This window comes from Dermacentor andersoni, chromosome 9 (assembly GCF_023375885.2).
Source record: "Dermacentor andersoni chromosome 9, qqDerAnde1_hic_scaffold, whole genome shotgun sequence".
Lineage (NCBI taxonomy): Eukaryota > Metazoa > Arthropoda > Arachnida > Ixodida > Ixodidae > Dermacentor > Dermacentor andersoni.
The window spans coordinates 16,852,561-16,872,496 of record NC_092822.1 but is presented as its reverse complement, the minus strand read 5'-3'; the positions used below and the strand labels follow the sequence as shown (position 1 = coordinate 16,872,496).

The 19,936-nt window shown below is 45.7% G+C and overlaps 1 protein-coding gene across 1 annotated transcript in view; it reads left to right on the top strand.

Moving 5' to 3' along the window:
• Positions 1-19,936, top strand: part of Pfrx (6-phosphofructo-2-kinase/fructose-2,6-biphosphatase) — a 145,091-nt gene that overhangs the window by 3,073 nt on the left and 122,082 nt on the right. Inside the window, exon 2 of the mRNA XM_050174842.3 lies at positions 15,575-15,791. Coding sequence (XP_050030799.1) covers positions 15,716-15,791 — 76 coding nt within the window. The 5' untranslated portion in view covers positions 15,575-15,715. The remainder of the gene's footprint in view (positions 1-15,574; positions 15,792-19,936) is intronic.

Below are 19,936 nucleotides of genomic sequence, written 5' to 3'. Positions count from 1 at the left end.
ATTCGAAAGTTTCGGTTATTTGGCTGAGTAGCACAAGATCTGAGCAGGAAAGAAAGAGAAGAAAAGAAAAGCACAGCAGTACCTCATCAAACGGACATTGTTTAAATCTGTCTCTATACACTTGAAATCTTGAGTTAATTGTCAGTCGCACAGGTTTCAAATATAACTTGAAGAAAGAACAGTGCTACAAGGACGCGTCTTTGTAGCGCAGTTTTTTTCTTCGAGTATCTTAAACCAACTCGCCCACATCAAGGTTCTGCTGCTTCAAATATAACGCTTGGAGAAAGACTTTCTCGCAGTTAGTTACTTGTTCAAGAATGCTTCTCCGCTAGGCTGCCAGCAGATTTTTTGCACCTATTTAGACTAAATATTCTATTGTGAACTTCATATTGTTCGCAATGCAATGGCGTGGTTCTTTCTTTCCCCCCTTTTTAAAGGAAATATTCCGTATGGATTCCATAGTCTAAGGCAAGGTTTCCGGCATACGCGTATTCGATTTCAGGATTCCAAAACCTCTGGTAACGAAACAAGCTTTAGTATGTTTCACCACAAATTTTTTGTCTGGTCGAGGGACAGGGGAGGGGGGGGGGAGGGGTTCTGTCTGTAGACGCAGTCGCTGTTCTTGTTTACGCGTGCCTGCGTTTATGTATAATCCGACAGAATTAAAGCATGGCATTAGCCGACAACAGTGGAATGTTCATTTATTTAGCATTTAATGCAATTGAGAAATACGCTTAATGTCTTGGTACAGCGCGCAGCATCTATCTGCGGGCTTGCGTGCATCGTGTGCAACGCCAACGGATGTTCTTTTAAGCCATCTAAACCTCCTTAACGACTCTGTACGTGTACATAATAGGCATGAATGACTCTCTTTGTCTGGGACGGCTGTGTACACGGATATATGTATGAACGTTGCATGTTTTAAAAGGGCGCAGCTGGCTGGGCTCGTGAGATCGTTTACGAGTGCGGCGAGTTGTGTAGCAGCGACGTCCAAAGGCGTGTTGTGCCCAGAAAGCGCACGTGGTTTCGCCAGGGAGCTGGAAATGAAAGCGACGTTGTTTTGGAAGGAAGAAAAAAGAACAAACAACAATAGGTAGTACCCACATCTTCGGCTATCAGCCGCGGCGACCGCGTTTCGATGAGGGCGGAATAAAAAAAAAGGAAAAGAAAAAGCGATCGTCTGCTTCAATTTATGTAAACGTCATTACAAGACTCCAGGTTGTTAAAATTAATCTGGAGCGTTCCGCTGCGGCATCTCTCGTACCATGAGATGCGTGATAACACCGCCAGGTAGTGACGTCAGACGTGGCTCTTTCGGGGAGGTATTCCAAAGAGGGCAGTTTAGTCCTAACTGGTTTTCACTTTCTGTGCCATGGATCAGCGTCTGTTCCCGCAATGGAAATGAAGTAGGGGATTTCAAGGTATAATATATAAGTTAGTTGATCTGTCTGACCTTGACCGGGATAACGTAAAGCTATTCCACTCTATTTTTTATTCCGAATCCGCAATTAGTTCCGCGATAGATCGAAATGTATCGGGCCCTAACATATATACACACTACTAACACACGTTTGAGGCGAAAATCTTCCACCCTGGGAAATGTGCTTGTTGTTGGTAAAAGGGAACCTCTCAACAGAATTTAGTTTAAGAAGCCTATACGCCTGCACGCAACTTGCTGATTTTTATCTACTAATGTTTTTTTCTTAACGCAGGCATACATTCAATGCTGCGAACTGGCATTTAGGACTCGAGCATGTATATGCAGTCAAACCTCGTTATAAGGAAGCGGGATGTAACGAAAGAGTGGGTATAACGAACTAAGTGAAGTTATCCTTGAAATCCTCATAGATTCTTCGTGCAGTACATGTAATGATTGATGTAACGAAGTATGATACAACTTCGTTCGAGCGAGGTTTTACGGTAGTCGCATCCTACGGCCTATCTTCGTCATCCCTCCTCATATCGCTCTTTTTCTGTTCATCCCTTTCACTATGAACATAGCTCGATGGCTCTTACCTCTGGCGGACCCGTCTCTCGTTCCTCAAATAAACGGTCCCCTCTCTCTGCAAGTAACTCGCTTTAATTATACGGACCATAATTAGAACTAAATAAGTAGACTTGTTGATGGCTTTTGACAGCACGCGTTCTGTGCCCTTTTCTTTAGGCCATGGACAGGGTATGTAAATATGTAAAGCAGTCGAACTACCCTCTATATTCAATGTGTAGGTGGTGTAAAGTGATACTTATAAAAGCTGCGTGTCATCTTACCTGTCATACCAAAGTATAAGATATAATATGTGAGTTGGCGTCGGCGTGACTCAAATTCTTAAGCGTCTCAGTTTATCGTGGGCGAAAAATGGTCGCATGCCGTATCTATTGATATTTCTGTCCCTGTAGTACAAATAGTCCCTGTAGCATGCAGTTTAGCTTGAAGTGTGCGTGGCACGGACCTTTTTGTCGCCGTCTGACAGAGCGCCCTTCTGGCGCAAGAGCTGCAAATTTCGTTTCTTGTTCGCACTGTCTACGACCGCAGAATAGGAGTAGCGGAAAAGAGAAACGTTCGAATCGAATACAAATACTAGAGGACGCATCGAAAGCGGCTTCGAATATCGAATAGGATGCTGAATCACGTCTTTATGCATAGCGTAGAAGTAACACATCAAGGACGCCACTCTTGCGATGGAAATATGGAGAAGCAACCAAGGAGACAAAATAGATGATTCTCATTATTTAAAGGGACCCTATAAAGGGAAGCGCTATTTCAGTTTAGTTTGATAGAGTACTCTTGAATAATTCTCTACTTTCAGTCGTTTATTAGAAGAGAAAATGAACTTTGATAGATCATTTTTGAATTTCGCGCCGGAACTTCTACCTCAGTCTGACGTCATTGATTTCAGAGTACTTTTGCGCATTTGGGCTGCCGTGGCTCAGAAAAGTTCTTGAAGCTTGCGTAGTTCAGTCTTGGCCATTTTGGAATATAAGTTTATTTTCATCAGTGGTACAAACTAGTAGTAAAAACAACAGTAGTACGAACAGTAGTAGTAGTAGTAAACAGTAGACAGTAGTAGTAGTAGACAGTAGTAAACAGTAGTAGTAGTACAAACAAACGGTAGTGTTTACAAACAGGTGAAGTATAATTGCTCAGTGGGAGGTCCCGAAGTAAGAACTGTCTGGGGGTCCTCCTAAACAGGAAACAAATGGGGGTTAGTACAATTGTGGCAACAGTAGCAGGCTACATCACACAAAGGTTGTGTTCTGTCAGCAAAAAAAAAAAAAAAAGAACCCTGGATAAATAAAAGAAAAAAAAACAGCTTTGAATGCAAAAGTGTGGAACATGCAACGCGGAAAAGTCTTCATCACTCAAAACGTAATCCATCTTTACGGATACAGATTCAGGTAGTTCCGGTTAGACTCCGTCAAAATTATTTAGTGACCGTAAGATATGACTCAAAAGTACTTCGGTGATCGAGCATTCTAGCTTCGGAACTGGTGACTGCGTAGTTGCAGTGCTTCCTGAAGCGTACTTATTAGCCGGAGGCATTTGTCTAAATATTTCTGGTTGAATTGGATCAGCAGCGGACAGTATAAGTGAATTTGCGAAGCAATTTCTCACGCCGTGCTGCGATAACCATTTCAGTCCGATTTATTGCCAGTAAACAAATTTCGCCTAATTTCGAGTACCGAAGTCTTAAATGGAATACGAATGGGATGAAGACTGTTTGATTCGTATCCGGGCGTTCGTTCACCCCATATAGCTGATCACGAAGACGAGAATATATTGTAATCGCCAACCGGTGCAGGCCTAACGATCACTGAAGCGCGCGGGCCAGAAGCGGGCGTATTGGGGTGTCGAAATTTGACTCCTTAGGTCGGCGTCACACCTGGGTAAATGGTTGCGCGCGTACGCCAGAGCTTACGTCACTAGGCCTGTTTTCTTTTGTTGTCACCTGGCTAGCCTAGCGTCTTGCCTAGGGCAGCGCACAGCAGGACACCGCTACATCACCTTCGCTTTCTCACTTCGTGAACGTCTACACGTCAGCTGTCATACTTCAAGTCCTGCCGATTACATTGGGACAGTATTGGCGTGTTCGCTTCCAAGTTGACATATTTGGTCGCCGGCGGTACAGGCTATAATCCACCCGATCTCGGGTGGAGGTGGTGCCCACCGTCGGCGCTGTTCCTCAGTGTTCTCGGTTCTGCCTGGTTTCCGAGGTGCTGTAACGTCGGCACATTTTCTTTGCAGTTTCTGTTTTAAATAAAATGTCCTTTCTCTTGCGAGTTTTTCGCCACTCATTTCTCTCGTATGTCAAACGAAAAATTTGGCAGAAAGGCTGCTTTGTACGTACGACTTTGTACGTATGACAACCTAAGAATTCAGTGCAACATGATCTTGGATTGTAGCGCTAAGTGACACGGACACAGACTAGAAGCATGTTACCGTACCAACTCGCCCAACTTTCTATCCTTTTGCAATTAAGTGCAAGCTCAGTGCACAAAACCGCACTTCACCTAGCATCTCCGAAGTAGTGTCCCCTAGATACGCCGATGTCGAAAAAGTTCGCCTCGGCCATGACGTCACCAAAATGGGCGAACGTTGTTGGCGGGCGCATGTTTGAGTTGGACAGCGATATATTTTTCCGCTGCCCTCTAGATTGTCTCTGGCTTAATACACATTTTCCGTTCTGAGTTCTCCATCGGTGTTTGCGATAACTCTCTCAAGTAGGGTTAAATTTGTGGAACGGAGAAAACTTCGCCGCTGATGAAAAATTTGTCTTTAAGCATTGAACCCGGCAGCGCCTCCTTCTTAGGCCGGTCACTCTACCATGTGACCCAACCAGGAGGCCAGCAGATCGCAGAGTGAGACTTAATTAATTGATAACTCGAAGCGTAGGGACTCTGAATACGGATGACTTCATTTGACAGAGCCAAGTTTGGGACACGCTGCTTTAGTCCAGCACGAGTTTCCAGTACTCGTTTTGTTCTTGGACTTTCGACTTCTTGTTGGGATAGCAAATATACAGACATTCCAGTCGCGCTCGCAGTGTCGTTTGATGTTCCGTATGCACAATACAAACGCTGGGCGAGCGTACGTTTTGTCCAGGCCATCCAATGCGTAGGTCAGATAAGCGGTAGCCTATGAAAGTTACAGAGGGGGTGCCAAAAGGAGGGAAGCGCAGTCGAGGACGGCAGGGAACTATGGGGTGAGATGAAACTCGAAAATTCGCAAGCATAACATGGGCTCAGCTGCCCGAGGCAAGGGTAATTGGAAATGGCCCGGAGAGGCCTTCGTCCTGCAAGTGTGCATAGAATGAAGAATAAGATGATGATATACGTACCCTCAGCCCTCCTTGGGAGGAAAAAGCGAAAACCACCGACGTAATAGCTATAGTGATCGCACTGTGCATTCAGAAACTCTCCTCCCTTTCTGATCCTGCGCCACATGAAGCACCTGTGTCATGCTACGGACTTCTTAAACATTGAGCCTTGCGCAACAATTTGGAGGCGGCAGTTTTAAGCGGCGGAAGGCGATACAAGAGGGAGCGACACGTGGTCAGACTGGGTTTCGTAGCGAAGGTCACTAAATTGAACTTTGACATTCATCTTCTAGTGTTAATCACCCTATTACCGCGAAATTGGCAAAACTATAGTTTTGAAGCAATACTTTATTAGTCAAAACTGATCTAGTGCTTCCCTTTAGTGACCCCTTAAAAGGGGCCCTGAAGCACTTGTTTTAACTAAGCATGCGTAGTGTCACCATTGAAGGACGTCGTCTCAGGAATCTCATGCCGCAGCTTTTTTTTTTGTATCTTTTAACTACAAGCGGAGTTATCGCACCGATACCCGGCTTTCCCTCTCTTTTCGTCTCCGCTTGCGCGTTGGAAGCTGCACAGCGGTGAAGCCAGGAGAGCAAAGCCACGACCAAAGTTGAGCGTCGCGACGTCAAAAGGGCTCGTCGCGGCACCCCATGACGGCCGGGGTTGACGTAGCTACGCTCAGTGCAATGATGAACTTATTGTTCCGTCTTTTTTGGATCGCATATATAAACGTCTAAGTAATGCCCTTGGCCGTGTCTAGACGTAACACTGCCCACAAAACTACCGAGTCTTACTTCGTGTAATAACGTACCTTGCTATCGCTGGCAATGCATTGCCATTCATGCGAAACAACAATTTTCTTTCTCCATAACGCGATTGGTCAATTTATTGATGCACCCTCTGCGTATACTCACTTTTCCGCAACGCCGCCCTTATAGAGCTTGCATTCACGCCGTGAGGGTGAGCGGTGGGTTGCGAGGGTGGTGGGGTGTAATTTATTTGGGGTCGTTTCGTGCGCGTCGTCCTTCTCTCACGCAACCGCGGCAGCGGAAGGAGGTCGCCGGTGCGATGACTATCGCGCTTGCCGGCCCGCGTGTTTCGTGTATAGCCTGGCGACAGCGTTGACGTCGTGCCAGGATGCCACCGCTGTGAACAAAGGCATCGAAGCGTTCCACGCCTGTGTGTGTGTAGGTGCGCCTCTTGCGACACTGTGCTTGTCTGTGTCGCTCTGACCTGTCGCCGCTTATAATGTAAACAGGTCGTCGATCTTTGTTTTCATTTCTTACTTACATTCTCAAAGGTATTGGCTCTCAGGTCGGCGCGGCGAAAACTCAATGGATTCTAAATAGCGTTTTTACTTTTCTCACTAACATTCATTCTTTTTCTCTCCATACACTTTCTCATATGTTCTTCCCTTTTTACAGCAAAGCTGTTAGCCTCCAGTCGGTCGGCATTTTTCGTGTCTATGTCCGTAGGCTAAAATGTGAGCCCATCCCGGAGGTAGAGGAACATCGGGCTGACCCGCGGCAGAGGTGAAGGAGGCTTTTTCAAGCACTAAGCAAAGTGAAGCGATAAGTGCATACGTTCTTTGGAATCACGCGTACAACATGCAGAATAGCGTTCGTTTCAATAAAGAACAATCACAAAACAAGCACCCGAACCACTTAATTGATGATAAGGAGCTCCTGATAACAATGCTTTTCCCGGTAAAAATCTTGCGCTAGCTGCCGCGGCGACGTCAGCTTGCGACGTGGGGAGCGACGTCACTATAGCCTTTCGTATATAAAACCAGCCTAGCAACTGATTTCATTGTTGTTGCAGTACTGCTATTGGGAGGCAACGCATAGTTAGTACTCCCGAGGAACAGCGTGAATACGAAGAGCGGCAAAAAGAAAAAAGAAACGGCAATACGACTAGCGATAGCATGCTGTCAAAATTACCATTACTCCTATTATTACCGTTACTCTAAATTACTATTGCTACCATTACTCTAAAGCAATAAAGCATTGCGTTATACCCTCAATAGTTGTAGTGGTGGTCTTCAACAGCTTCGCTGGACATGCACTTTCGCAGGGCCTGGATGGCGAGTCTTAGAGAGAGAAAGAAAATTAGAAGAGAGGGAGGGCAGGGAGCTTAATCAGATGCACGTCCGGTTTGCTATGCTTCATTGAGGGAAGGGGAATGGGGTCGAAGAGAGAGAGAGGAGATAGAGCCCAGTTTCGCGCACATTTGAAAGTTCGCACCGAGTCTACACACGGTTGTCAAGACCTCTCCACTTGAGTTATTTCAACAATGTTTCCGTGGCTTTCTGTGCCATCGACGTGTACAGCCAGGGTCCAAGGACTTTCATTTCCGAAAATAGTCTAGAGTCCAGCGGGTTCAGTGCTGTCCGGAGAGCTTCATGCTCGACATCGTACTGGGGACAGATACATAGGATGTGTTCATTCGTTTCTTTGGTTCCACAAGAGTTGCATATGGATGTATCCTCCATTCCAATGCGGAACGAGCAGGCTTTCGTAAATGCCGCCCCGAGGCAGAGGCGGCACAATACTGTCGCCTCAGAGCGCAAAACTTTTGATGGCATTTGTAGCTTTAAGCATGGATCCAGCCTGTGAAGATGACACTTCGGAAGCTTGGGAGAAGACCAGCACTTGTGTGTCATAGCTTTAGCAATGATACGAAGCTTTCTTGCAGCGTCGGTTCTTGATAAGGGGATCCCATCGCACCTGCTGACAGATGTTCAGCTGAGATGTTGGCTGAGCCAGCAGAATTTTTCTTTTCCTTATAACGAACACAAATAACTAAATTTCATGCAGAACCAATCTATCAGTAATATTCAATGTTAGTGTATCGGCTCATCATCATCGTGGTCATACTAACCGAGCTCCGTCCTGCGCTGTCGTTTCTGTAGCACACGCAATGCGTGATGATGTGTGTACTTCTACCTTTCGAAACTGGTACAGTTATACAACTATACTGTAGCTTATTGAGGGGATTAGTGTGTGTGTACTCCCTCGTGGGAGCATATCATGATCATTGTTATCATCAGCCTATATTTATGTCTTTTGCAGCACGAAGGCCCCTCCCTTCGATCTCTAATTGTCCCTGTCTTGCGCTGATTCCAACCTGCGCCTGCGAATGTCCACCTAATTTTCTTCCTTCCCCGACTGCGCTTCCCTTCCCTTGGCACATTCTGTAAATCTAACGGTCCACCGGTTATGTATCCTACGAATTACATGGCCTGCATAGCTCCATTTTAAAGCGAAGCTTTCTGCCTTCGACTTTTCCACTCATGCCGCTGCTGTCTTGCACGCGGCGTCAAGGGGTGGATCGGAGCGTGTATTTACATGGCGTAGCAGAAAAGAAATGCGACGCGAGAAACTCGTTTGGACGTTTCCATCGCGTCGCATGTGCACAATGCGCTCTGGAGCTCCCTGGCCGTCGTCACATTAGCCTCTTGACAGCTGTAATTATCCCTGTCCCAGCGCAAAGGCATTGCAGAAACTGCAGCGCTTGCCCTTCGACCATACTTCTACTAACTAGCAAGCCCAGAGTAGATGTAGATTGTTAAGGGAGATCGAAGAGGCAGTGAATGGGTAGCACCAAGGCGGTTATAGAAAAATTGCTGGAGTGGAAGCTCCCGTAGCTTACCAGGTAAGGTGAAGCCATTGCTTGCCCCTCCTTCACCTGAAATAGAACCTTGTCGGGTGATCTCCGCTTACATATTAAGTGATTTGGCTCTGCTGTTGTAATACTAGGCTAATTAGAAAATAAAAACTGGTTGTTTCCAATGAAAATAGTCATTTCTTCCGAATATTGATGTTCTTCCCAATAGAATATGCCAGGATATTCAGATTTCACACTAGCACCTGTAATACAGAGATAAGTATATGTCTGGTGAAATAAGCCATGATTAGCCAAGGAGGTTGATTAACTCGTGGGAAGTGTGCGAAAAGCGTTTCTTCACCATTTTTTGTCGTTTACTAACCGTTTTATCGTGCCCCTCCTGTGCGGCTTCACCTTCGGGACATTGTTTCCACTCCAGCAGTTTTTTCTTTAACCTCCTTGGGTAGAACTGACGCAGTCGCTAAACGAGTGAATAACAGCCATGCCGCTCTTCGCTCGCAGTTCCCATGCGTAGGGTATGACGGGAGAGAGAAAATGTAGCGTGAGAAGGCGAGGAAACGCTACTACCAAAGAGACGACAGCGGTTGCAGGAAAACTGAAGGTGCGGTGTGGTACGCTTCTGCTATTTCCGAAAAATAAACACCATGCAGACAAATGACGCAGACCGTGCAGACGCAAAGTCGAATTAAATCACTGCAGAGTCTAGGCAATAATTCGGAAGCGATCGCACGTCAAATCAACACTTCTGTGCCCTCCGCGGCAGCTTTCCGGCTATGGCATTGCTCGACGTCGCGGGTTAGACCCCGACCGGGGCAGCCGCATTTCTATGGGAACGAAATACAAAAAAAAAAAACGAACGTGCACTTAAGTTTAGGTGCACGTTTTAAAGAACACCAGGATGTCAACATTAATCCGGAGCCCCCCCTCTGCGATGTGCCTCATAATCCCATCGTGGTTTTAGCACGTGCAGGTCCATAATTTAGTTAAAGTTTAACACTTCCGGCACGATGCGATGTGCCATGTGAGGGAATGACAATGCCCAACCCTCTTAGAGGTTATGAAGAACACTGGCGTACAGCAATGCCTCAAGCAAACGCGTCTCCCTGTGTGCTCAGTTCAATACGCAGACAAACTGCAGTGGTGCACGCAAGGTAACGTATAACATCAACTCACCACTCTCCATTGAAGAAATTAAACATTCGCCGTCAACATCACCGCTAATTATTATCAGTCAAAACAATCATGCAGCACAGAAAGCTTCGCTTACATCGATTCCTCAGTGCGTGGGACCTGCAAAATTCTTTTTCTCTTAATGTGAACTAGAATGTCAGCTATCCCCGTTTGCTCTCTGATCCTCACCGCTCTCTTCCTGTACCGTAACGTTACGCCTAACATTTTTCGTTCCATCGCTGTTTGCGCGGTCCTTAACTTGTTCTCCAGCTTTTTTGTTAACCTCCAGGTTTCTGCCTCACATGTTAGCAGAGGTAAAATGCAGTGATTGTATATTTTTCTTTCTAACAACAGCGGTATTCTCCCAGTTAGTATTTGGTAATGCCTGCCATATGCACTCCAACCCATTTTTATTCTGTAAATTTCCTTCTCGTGGTCCGGGTCACCTGCGAGTAATTAACCTAGATAAACGTACTCATGTACGTGCTCTAGAGGCTGACTCGAGATCACGAATTCGTATTTCCTTGCCAGGCTAGTGAACATTACCTTTGTCTTCTGCATATTAATCTTCAATCAAGTCTCCACACGCACTTTATTTCTATTATGTCGTTTCGGCTGTCCTGTGTGGTTGACAGCCAGTCGTTGTAACCGTTGGAGTACGAACTAACCGACTGAGCAAGTCTGGGGCCAAGGAGGGGGGGGGGGGGGGGGATGGTGTTTGCAGTACAACCGTAGCATTCCTATATACAGGGACTCCGCGGAACCGCTCGCTCTGAAGCGTGGTCCTGAGGAAGGGGTTGAGAAACGGCGGGACAGAGGGGCTCGCGCCCCTGACACTATCTCACCCACCTCCCCTTTCCCCTGTGGCGCCGGCTTTCCTGGCGGGCTGGAGGCCAGCCGCGGTGCTCGATGCCAAATCGCCGAGAGCTACGTCCCTTGTCGAGGATGCCTTGGCCTGCTTCAGCGAAGCGGTGCCACATCGCCTGCGCGAGGCATTTAAATTTACGCTGTGCGTGTCCTTGGCAATGACACGCAGAGTACGGCGAGGGAGAGAGAGAGTCGGTGGTGTGACAGGCGTGTCGTGTACCGGGTTTCTCGCTCTGTAGGCTGCCCCCTACCAGACGCACAAAGAAATTCGAAACTCGAACAAGCAGCTTTGCTTCATGTTTTGGATGATCGCACTCTTTGGTTCGCCGCATTGGCTCAATGGATGCGGCGTTTTGCTGCGGAGCACGATCGAGCTCACGGGTTCAATTATCACCTACGGTGGCCGCATTCGTGTGAGCGGAATGAAAAGGGGGAAATGAGCAAGAAAAGAAAACAGTCTTGCGTTGATATTGTATTGTTGGTTTGGTCGGAGCTTTGGCCTTCAGGTGGGTAATATTAGTGTGGATCTGTCTCAGTCAGCAAGAATCCCAATCAATCAATCAATCAATCAATCAATCAATCAATCAATCAATCAATCAATCAATCAATCAATCAATCAATCAATCAATCAATCAATCAATCAATCAATCGTCATATTTCGGAGCGGTAGACTCTAAGAGCCCGCAATGACGTCACAACAAGGGGGATGTTGAAATTTCTAATTTGAGAGCTTTATGTGACGCCGGTGTCGAGCGTTACAGTGCCGCTTACCAAGCGCCTTTGTGTGCTATCTGCGCTAGACATACATTAGTGACAGGCTTAAACGTAGCCCGTGTAAATCATCAGCATGAATTGGAATGCGAACAGGAGATGAATGCCAGCTACGCGTGATTACATGGGAGTACGACGTGCGACCGCTGTGTATCCGGTTTCTGAGCACGGTGTAGTTTCGAATTCACGTTTTTGATTTGGAAATAAATTAGTATAAAAGGACAGGCGCACTTGGAAATGCATCAACGCTTATTTAGCCGTTTATGACTTGTTAGCATTTGAATTTATGCTACTCTAACATGGCGGTTGTTCTAATCTGTAGTCATCATCTTCTTCACTCTCTCTTCTTTTGAATCCCCGTCTCCACTGCCCATACTCAGAGTAGCAGGCGAAAGGCAAACTTTTTCCAATCGATAAATCTCAGCTGATCTCTAATCCAAGTTTTTGACTGATATCGACGGTCTCTAGATCGCTTGTAGAATTTTTTGTAGACTATTATACACTTTGCCTTTTCAGGGAACCGTCCTTTTAGCTGTGCATCATTCATGAAGTCGTTGACAAGTCTATACCATCAGATTAGCACTCGGAGAGTAGACCCATCACCTGCAAGAAATGCGAAATCGCCCGCTACACTTCCTGGCTATCAGACAGCGACACTTTAAGCATCTCGCACTCGCTAAGTCTGAAACTAAGTCGTGCGCGGCCAGTGCAAAGTAGGTATAGTGTAGCGGTAATTTTTAGCCTCTAAGCCTATGGACATTTCGTTTCATTTAGGTATTATAGCCCCTAAGACTAGAAGGCGTATTACGTAAGGAGGGGGGTGCATCTCAGTAGTACAGCAGGTATGATAGAAAACGTCTGTAGTACAAAAGCAATACGTTTGGGCTATATGAATATAGCACATAGTTAAGTAAGCATGAATACTAGGAAAAAAGTGCTAACGTCCTTGTCGTATACTTGAACATTAGGACGCCGATATACAATGCACGCATCAGAGATCATTGGAAAGTTTCATTTTGTCGGAACGAAATGTGGCGAGCAAATGCTTCCAAAAGAACTTCTTGGGAAGTTGGTGCTAAGGCCTCTCCGAAATAGAATGTATGGAGGAATAGTTTGTGTCTTTAATTTCGATAGTGAAATATGTCTTGGCATGTTTTAATGCTTTTAGTTTTCACATAATGTTTGCTTTGTTACTAGACGTGTTTCTTGTTCCTCCTACTATATCTCTTGTTAAAAGGGCCCGAACCTCTGTCAAGTTCATTAATTTCCACTTTTAGTCCTGGCGTTCCTTCATTCCGCATGGAAATAAATTCATCGCAATTTGTGTGAGTACTGAAACAAAAGAATCAGTAAAACAACAAAAGATACTCTTGTGAAAAAGAAAAATCGAAGGCAAACAGATTTAATTATGTACACTAACAACGCATTGTTGGCTATGTCCTGCCGAGTGCTACAGCAAATGAGTTGTCTTAAGTGATGATGCTGGTCATTTGTTACCGGAAATAGGCACGGTCTGTCTGCTGCACTGTCGGGAGGAACGTTCCACAGGCCTGTCGAATCTGAAAAAAAGAAAAAGAAATAGAAGAAGCAGGAGAAGAAGGAAATCATTTGTATACTGTAAGTTGTAGACAGGAAGATACGGTACTAATATGCAGGGAGCTAGAAAGAGCGGTTCGTGCCTCGCGTCGCCTATCATCTTTTTGTAGAGGGGGGATCGGTGGGCTCGACTTGCCGGGCTTCTCGTCCCTCTAATTTGTGGTCGATGAGCCGGCCCGGCGCTGCGCTCAACTCAGAGGCTGACGCGGAACAATGAATGGCGCGTACGTTTCGGTGCGAGGATCTCATACGGGCCGTCAGCGCTGTCGAGTGTCCGTAGTGCCGTACGACGAATGTAAGAGTTTTCGATTTTGCGTACGCAAACGGGTTGGGTACACAAAGGGACCTTCGCGTACGCAAAGCGCCACGCTCGGCTTCCGTTTTTTTTTTTTTGTACAGCTTCGTGGTTCTTTTGCGTACAAACCATCGGACACAAGCCCGGTGGTTTGCGTCCCCTAACTTTTAGTACGCAAAATCTAAGGCTCCCTAATCTGTTGCGCATTTTCTGCTGTATAACGTGTTAGCGTACTGTAGTTGATTGAGTCAATTGTATTGTGTGTGCTGTGAACTGTATTGTCTATATTCCAAGAAGTTGCATTGGTAAAAAATACTTGCAAGATTTTTTTTTCAATAGGCTTTATGGCCTTTAGCGCTAGGTTCTCCTCCTCTAGAAAAGGAAACGCCACTAACTTCAAGCTGATAAGATGATGACTGCGAGTACTAGACAAAAACCAGATAATGACAGAGAATGCAATCGGACGTTGTACAATAGGTGAACTAAGCAACGAGCTTAAATAAAAGAACGAATTAAGCGAATAAAATAACGCAGAAAAGCGGAGCCAGCAGGCGCTTTTATCGTTCGTATTAGTGTCCTTGTCTTTTTCGTGATGTAGATCTTCGTGATCAACCCTTCCTGATTTTATTTAACAGGTAATTCTGCGCTATTCAGTGCTATTTCAATAACTATTAGGAAACTTATGCTCCGTATTAATTTCGGATGATCCACCCATTTCTTGGCCAATCCCCCATCGTGGGTAGGAGCCACACGCATCACAGGCTACAACAACAACAACAACCCGTCTAGCCTGCTCCCAAGCTTGTGTGTGATCGGGACTTTACCTGCTCTAATGTAACCCGCAGCATGCAACACTTGATGTGTGTATCCCTATATTGCATCCGTGTTTTCCTTCCGCATTAACATTGTTTTACCTTTGGTTTATGAAGATCTGTAAGGATCTGCCATAGAAAACTGCGATATCTTTTGCACACGGTGCCGCTACTAAACATATGTTCTACGTAGCTCATCAAGAATGGAGCGCTAAAGGCGAGTTGTAATACTTTCTTGATAGCGCAGGAGAGGCGCAAACAAATCGTCCCTTCTCTCCCTTCTATGCGTCTGTTCCGCACTGTGCATCACGAATTCTCACTCCTGAATCGCTGTTTCAAGGCGAACTTTGGCGAACTTGCGCTAGCAAGGCTCAGTTGCTGTGCACGCCTTGGCTCACTCCGCGGTAGATCAGTGCCTATGGCGTCACGCTGCTCAGCTCGAGGTCGCGGGTTCGATACCTGCAGCGGCGGCCGCATTCTGGTGGGTTGCGATGTAAAAAAAAACGTTCCTGAAACATAGGTGGTCAAAATAAATCCGGAATTCCCTCACTCCGGCGTGCCTTATAATTAGGTTAGGGTTTTGGAGCGTAAAACACCAGAATTTAACTATACACGCGTTGGTTGAAGCATCCGAGCTTGTTGTGCGGTGTCTGGCGCCATCTACTAGCACGCGCTCGGCCAATGTCACTTGTCGACACCGCGATGTTTTGGTGCGCGCAGCCTTGCGTATTTTCTCGCTCTTTTTGTTTCTTGCATGATTGAGCATGTGACACGCGGGAGCCTTCAATCTATGTATGACACGAATCGGTGCAGACGCACGTTTAATATTTTCTATTGAAATTAAAATTTTGCGAGACAACACCTCTGGGAGGCACATATGATCATCCAAAAGGCTTCAGACAAGATGCTCCACGAGCCAGTGTACGCGCTAAATGTAACTTGCTCTCACCAGTAAAATAGCTAGATATTGCACTCTATATGAGGAAACTGACTTACGTGTTGCTCAAGGTGTAGCGATGAGTTAACGCATTGTGTTGTGTTGAAAGTGCTCCCACTTTCCTTGTACTGACAACCATCTTCTAACTACCCATTGCTCGCGTGTTGTGCCTGTATCTGTGCAGACTAACCGCCTGTGTTGTGGGGAAACGAGAGCGAGAGGGGGACCGCATGCCAACCACGGCACCTCGCTGAGAACTGCCTTATCCTGCTGCTGAGACCACACCCGCCCACTACCCTCGTCTTTCCTGCACGCCACCGCTGCTATGCTGAAACCACGGAACAACAGCATCTCGGCGGCCCGCAAGTACAGCAATGGCACCAAGCCATTCCCCATCAGAGGTAAACGGGACGATGACTCCCACATCTTCTTTTTTTTTTTCAGCCTAGTCGTCCTCGCCTTAGCTCGCACGTGACTGTATATATAGTGTGGCTCAAATGAGAATTCCGCGGTAAGGAATTAAGTGTCCAGGCAGTCCGCACTGATCCCAGAAAATTATAATGGCCACTATATGCCGACGTTAGTGTGACGTTGTCATTATTGAAGAGACACTGTAAGGTGGGAGACTTAATCGTTTGAGACTTGTGGAGTGTATTTTTTAGAAATTATATTTATATTTAATTAATACAATAAAAGTAAGAAAGTAAGAAAGAAAAGATCGATTATCGCTGAAAACGAAGACCATAACGAAGGCGTTATAGATTATAGGTCCTTTGGTGGCTGTAAGACCGGCCTACTTTGGCATATATATATATATATATATATATATATATATATATATATATATATATATATATATATATATATATATATAATCAGATTACGTGATGAATATCTCTAAACTCTGGAGCCTAGGCCCTTTATTTCTTTTGCATGGGCCTGTCTCCGACTGACTTAAGTAGTTGCTGCATGCACAGCACCTTGTTTTAAGTAATCATCCTATCCTTGATTACCAAAAATACCGAGAGTTGCCGAGAAGAGCACATTGTAAAATAAAATTTGGTCTCCGTTGATCTCTCCCAACCACATCGTTGAAACGCGCTGTGTAAGCATGTGTACTTGTATTTTATCGGAAATCTATGTATTACGTGCGAGAATATAGCTTTCTTCCAGATGTAACTTATTGTTTTTCTTTCTGGGTGCGACGCCTTGGTTAACGCATAGCCTTTCTATGTGTGCTTATCTTCGTGCGTCATGACATTTATTGTTTACATCTCGGCGCTGGGTTGGTCGATTCGTCGCCTTGGATTGAAATCGTGATGCCAAGTTTTTACTGCTTCGGGGCCTTGCTTTCTCGCCTTGACATTAAGTTTTTGCGTTCGCAAGCGCCAAGTATACTGATGCACGAGGTGTACGTGTACGTTTTCTACAGACTCGAAGATGCCTTTTCTTGAAAATGAGAAAAAAAAGAAAAAGGACATCAGGGATGTTTGTCTCTTTTGATTCAACGAAACTCTACGGTAAAATGGTGAAATGGACACGTCGCTTAGTGTTATCTGATGCTGAGTATAATGTATCAGCAATGTTTTGTCGTTATAATTGAGATCAGCAGTTTTTTTTTTTTTTTCGCGCTGTTAGGCCTAAGAAAAATGACACCAAGCTGCAGAAGTGTTCCGAGTTCAATCCGCCAGGTGACGTCAAATTATGTAGCGTTGATTCGGCTATGATTTTTCTCGTCTTGGCTAAAGGGTACGCCGGACTTTCTCTCTGTGTTGCCCAGTTTCGTACACGCCGTCCCGCGGTAAACCTCGCGGACGGTAGCGGCAAACACGCACGGACCTGCAATCTCGGTAGTAGAGGGTTCGATTGCCGGAACTCTCCGCTGCGGCGCCCCTCGATCATGCAGCCACTGCGTTGCTATGCGACGTTGAGACGCATCAATCAGATAATTAAGGTGAAGCCGACGCGACTGCCTCGGCGAAGCTTCCGACGGATTGCCCAAGACAAGTGGCATAGATGGTAGCTGTGATAAGAGAATAGGAGCCAAAAAAAGTAACAGGTATCTTATAGGCTGTTCGTTACTGCCAGGCGTGCATAAGTAAAATGCAGTTTCATCTCCCAAACTTCCCCTCAGCTACTTATATTGTAATCGCTGAATTATAAATTCTTTAATTTGTTTTATTCAAATATATTCTCCACGAACTGTGTGGATGCGAGTAACACAAGCCTCGCGCATAGCGCATTATATACGCCCTTGACATTCACGCGCGTGTTAACCGCCACCGACAGAGCCGCAGCGGTATGTGCTGAGCGCAGCCTTGCCACATGGAGATCAGCATGCGTATTCATTGCTCGTGCTTCGCCAGTGCGTCGCAGCAGCTCTTTTGCATTGCGGCTTCTGGCATTTCGAGACGTCTGGCTTCCACTTGTTTGCTCGCGTACCGCGTAGACGCGCACGCAATCCTCAAATTCACGTAGCATCAATTCGGATATGAATAATGCCAGTGCGCCAGCTGAACGCGTTCTGACTTCCTTTTTATATACTACCTGTTTTTCTTTGTCTATACTTTTTTTTACAGGCAATTTTTACAAGAAATTACTTTCGCGATATGAAAACCATCGCGTTTGTTTTAAGAACAGCGGCGTAAGGTGCCGTTGCTCAGCTGTTTCCAGCTCGGTTTCGTGAAGGGGCAAGAATTACGCGCGTGAACTTTCGGAATATCCAGGTGGCTAGTTACAAATATTTACAAAATTTTGGGACACATTATGTTGAAATTGCGAAATCGGTGTCATGCAGTAGTGAAGTCATGTCCGCTAGCAGGTTATAGCACCACTTTCGAGATATTCGTCCTCAAAATGTGCGGCGGAATACATTGGCGATCCGGTTAAGAGTGTCAGAAGCGTTCCTTATAGTATAGTTCGTAGTTTGGATGTATTTTATCAGATTTTGAGGACGGATATTTTGAAAGATTTGCCTGCTTAATAAAGATTTCGGCCAAGCAGGCGTGGACATCACTGCTGCTCGGAGTTATCATTGTTCGTGAGGTGTAAATTGTGAGCTAGGGATAAATGGTATGATATTTGACGCGCAGTCGTGGATGGCAAAAGATTAGGTGGGGTGATGAAACTAGAAAATTTGCAGGCACGAATTGGAATCAGCTAGCGCAAGACGGGGGTAATTGGAGATCGCTGGGAGAGGCCTTCGTCCTGCAGCGGACATAAAAAATAGGATGCTGCTGCTGATGTTGGCGATGAAATCGTGCAAGTAAGCTAAACCCGGCGGTCTGTAAACGAGCGCATACGGCACACGCATAGACTGTCGCGGGTTGTGTTTGCCTCTTTGCTTGTGCGTCGCATGTATTTATATCTGCAACGATGCGACGGCGCTGCTTTGAAGCTTGCGCAAGGAAAGCAGTCATCGCTCTTCACCACTTCCGACAAGCCTCTTTCGCCGGCGCGCAAGCGGGTTTCTTTCGTGCAGCCTTCAATATACGAGATGCTTCCGCGATATCAAACCAAAAACGAAGTATACAATTCCCGGAAAAGAATATCCGAGGTTGCGTGTCGCGGCGACTTCTGCGCGAATGAGCTCTTTTCGTGGCGTCTTGTCTTGTCGGGGTCCTGCTTTTAAGGCACACTTTAAACAGCAAGTTTAATCTGGAAACGCGTCCTTGCGAATCCGTCAAAGCTAGGTTCAATGTTTCTTTCACGTCGTTACGCTTTATAGGAACCCTAAAAATCAACTTGTAACATTTTAGGCTGTTAAAGTATTCTTTGACAACAGTATTTTCATTTGTTCAGTAGAACCAGGTCGATTAATACAGAGAGAGAGAGAGAGAGAGAGAGAGAGAGAGAGAGAGAGAGATTATAAGTGTTTTTGAAGTTTGCGTTAGGTGGTCACCGTCAATTATTCGTGGGGACATCCAGGTACATTTTCACGTATTTCAGACCTTTTGGTGCAGGAAATGTTATCGACAGTTTACGGATGGAGTATTTAGTTCCTTTGGAATGCGGTGTATATTCATTCTTTGCCATTAAACATTGAACCATAGACTCATGTAGACGCTGCTAAAATCCATGACGCCAGCGACGAACTGGTGCGGGAAATTCAAGGTGGCGCCGCCACCGGCGTTCTTTGTTTCTTCTTTTCTTTCGCATTCTTGTTGGCTTACCGAAATTTCTCTGACGTTAGGAGTCACCGCTTATCAATTGACGAAGCGTTATATGTTATTGTAGACTCTAAATTTATATTTATGTTTAGTGTCGCTTTAAGTTAGGCGTTGTGGGGAAATGATGTATGGAAAGTAAATGCATTTCGCCGCTCGGGACGGATAACTCGAAGCTGGTGCTATTTCCTGGGTTGGTGTTTCTAGACCGTAATAACTGAGGCAGCGAATGTCTTGTATTTTGCTCTGATCTTCTGCCTGCGTCTTCTTCGCGCTGCTTTTACCATTGCAGCCGTGTATACGTACCAACTTGCCCAAATTTCACTGCCTTTGAGCATTTACTGGCTTAGATACTACAATTTCGATATGAGTGCTACTAT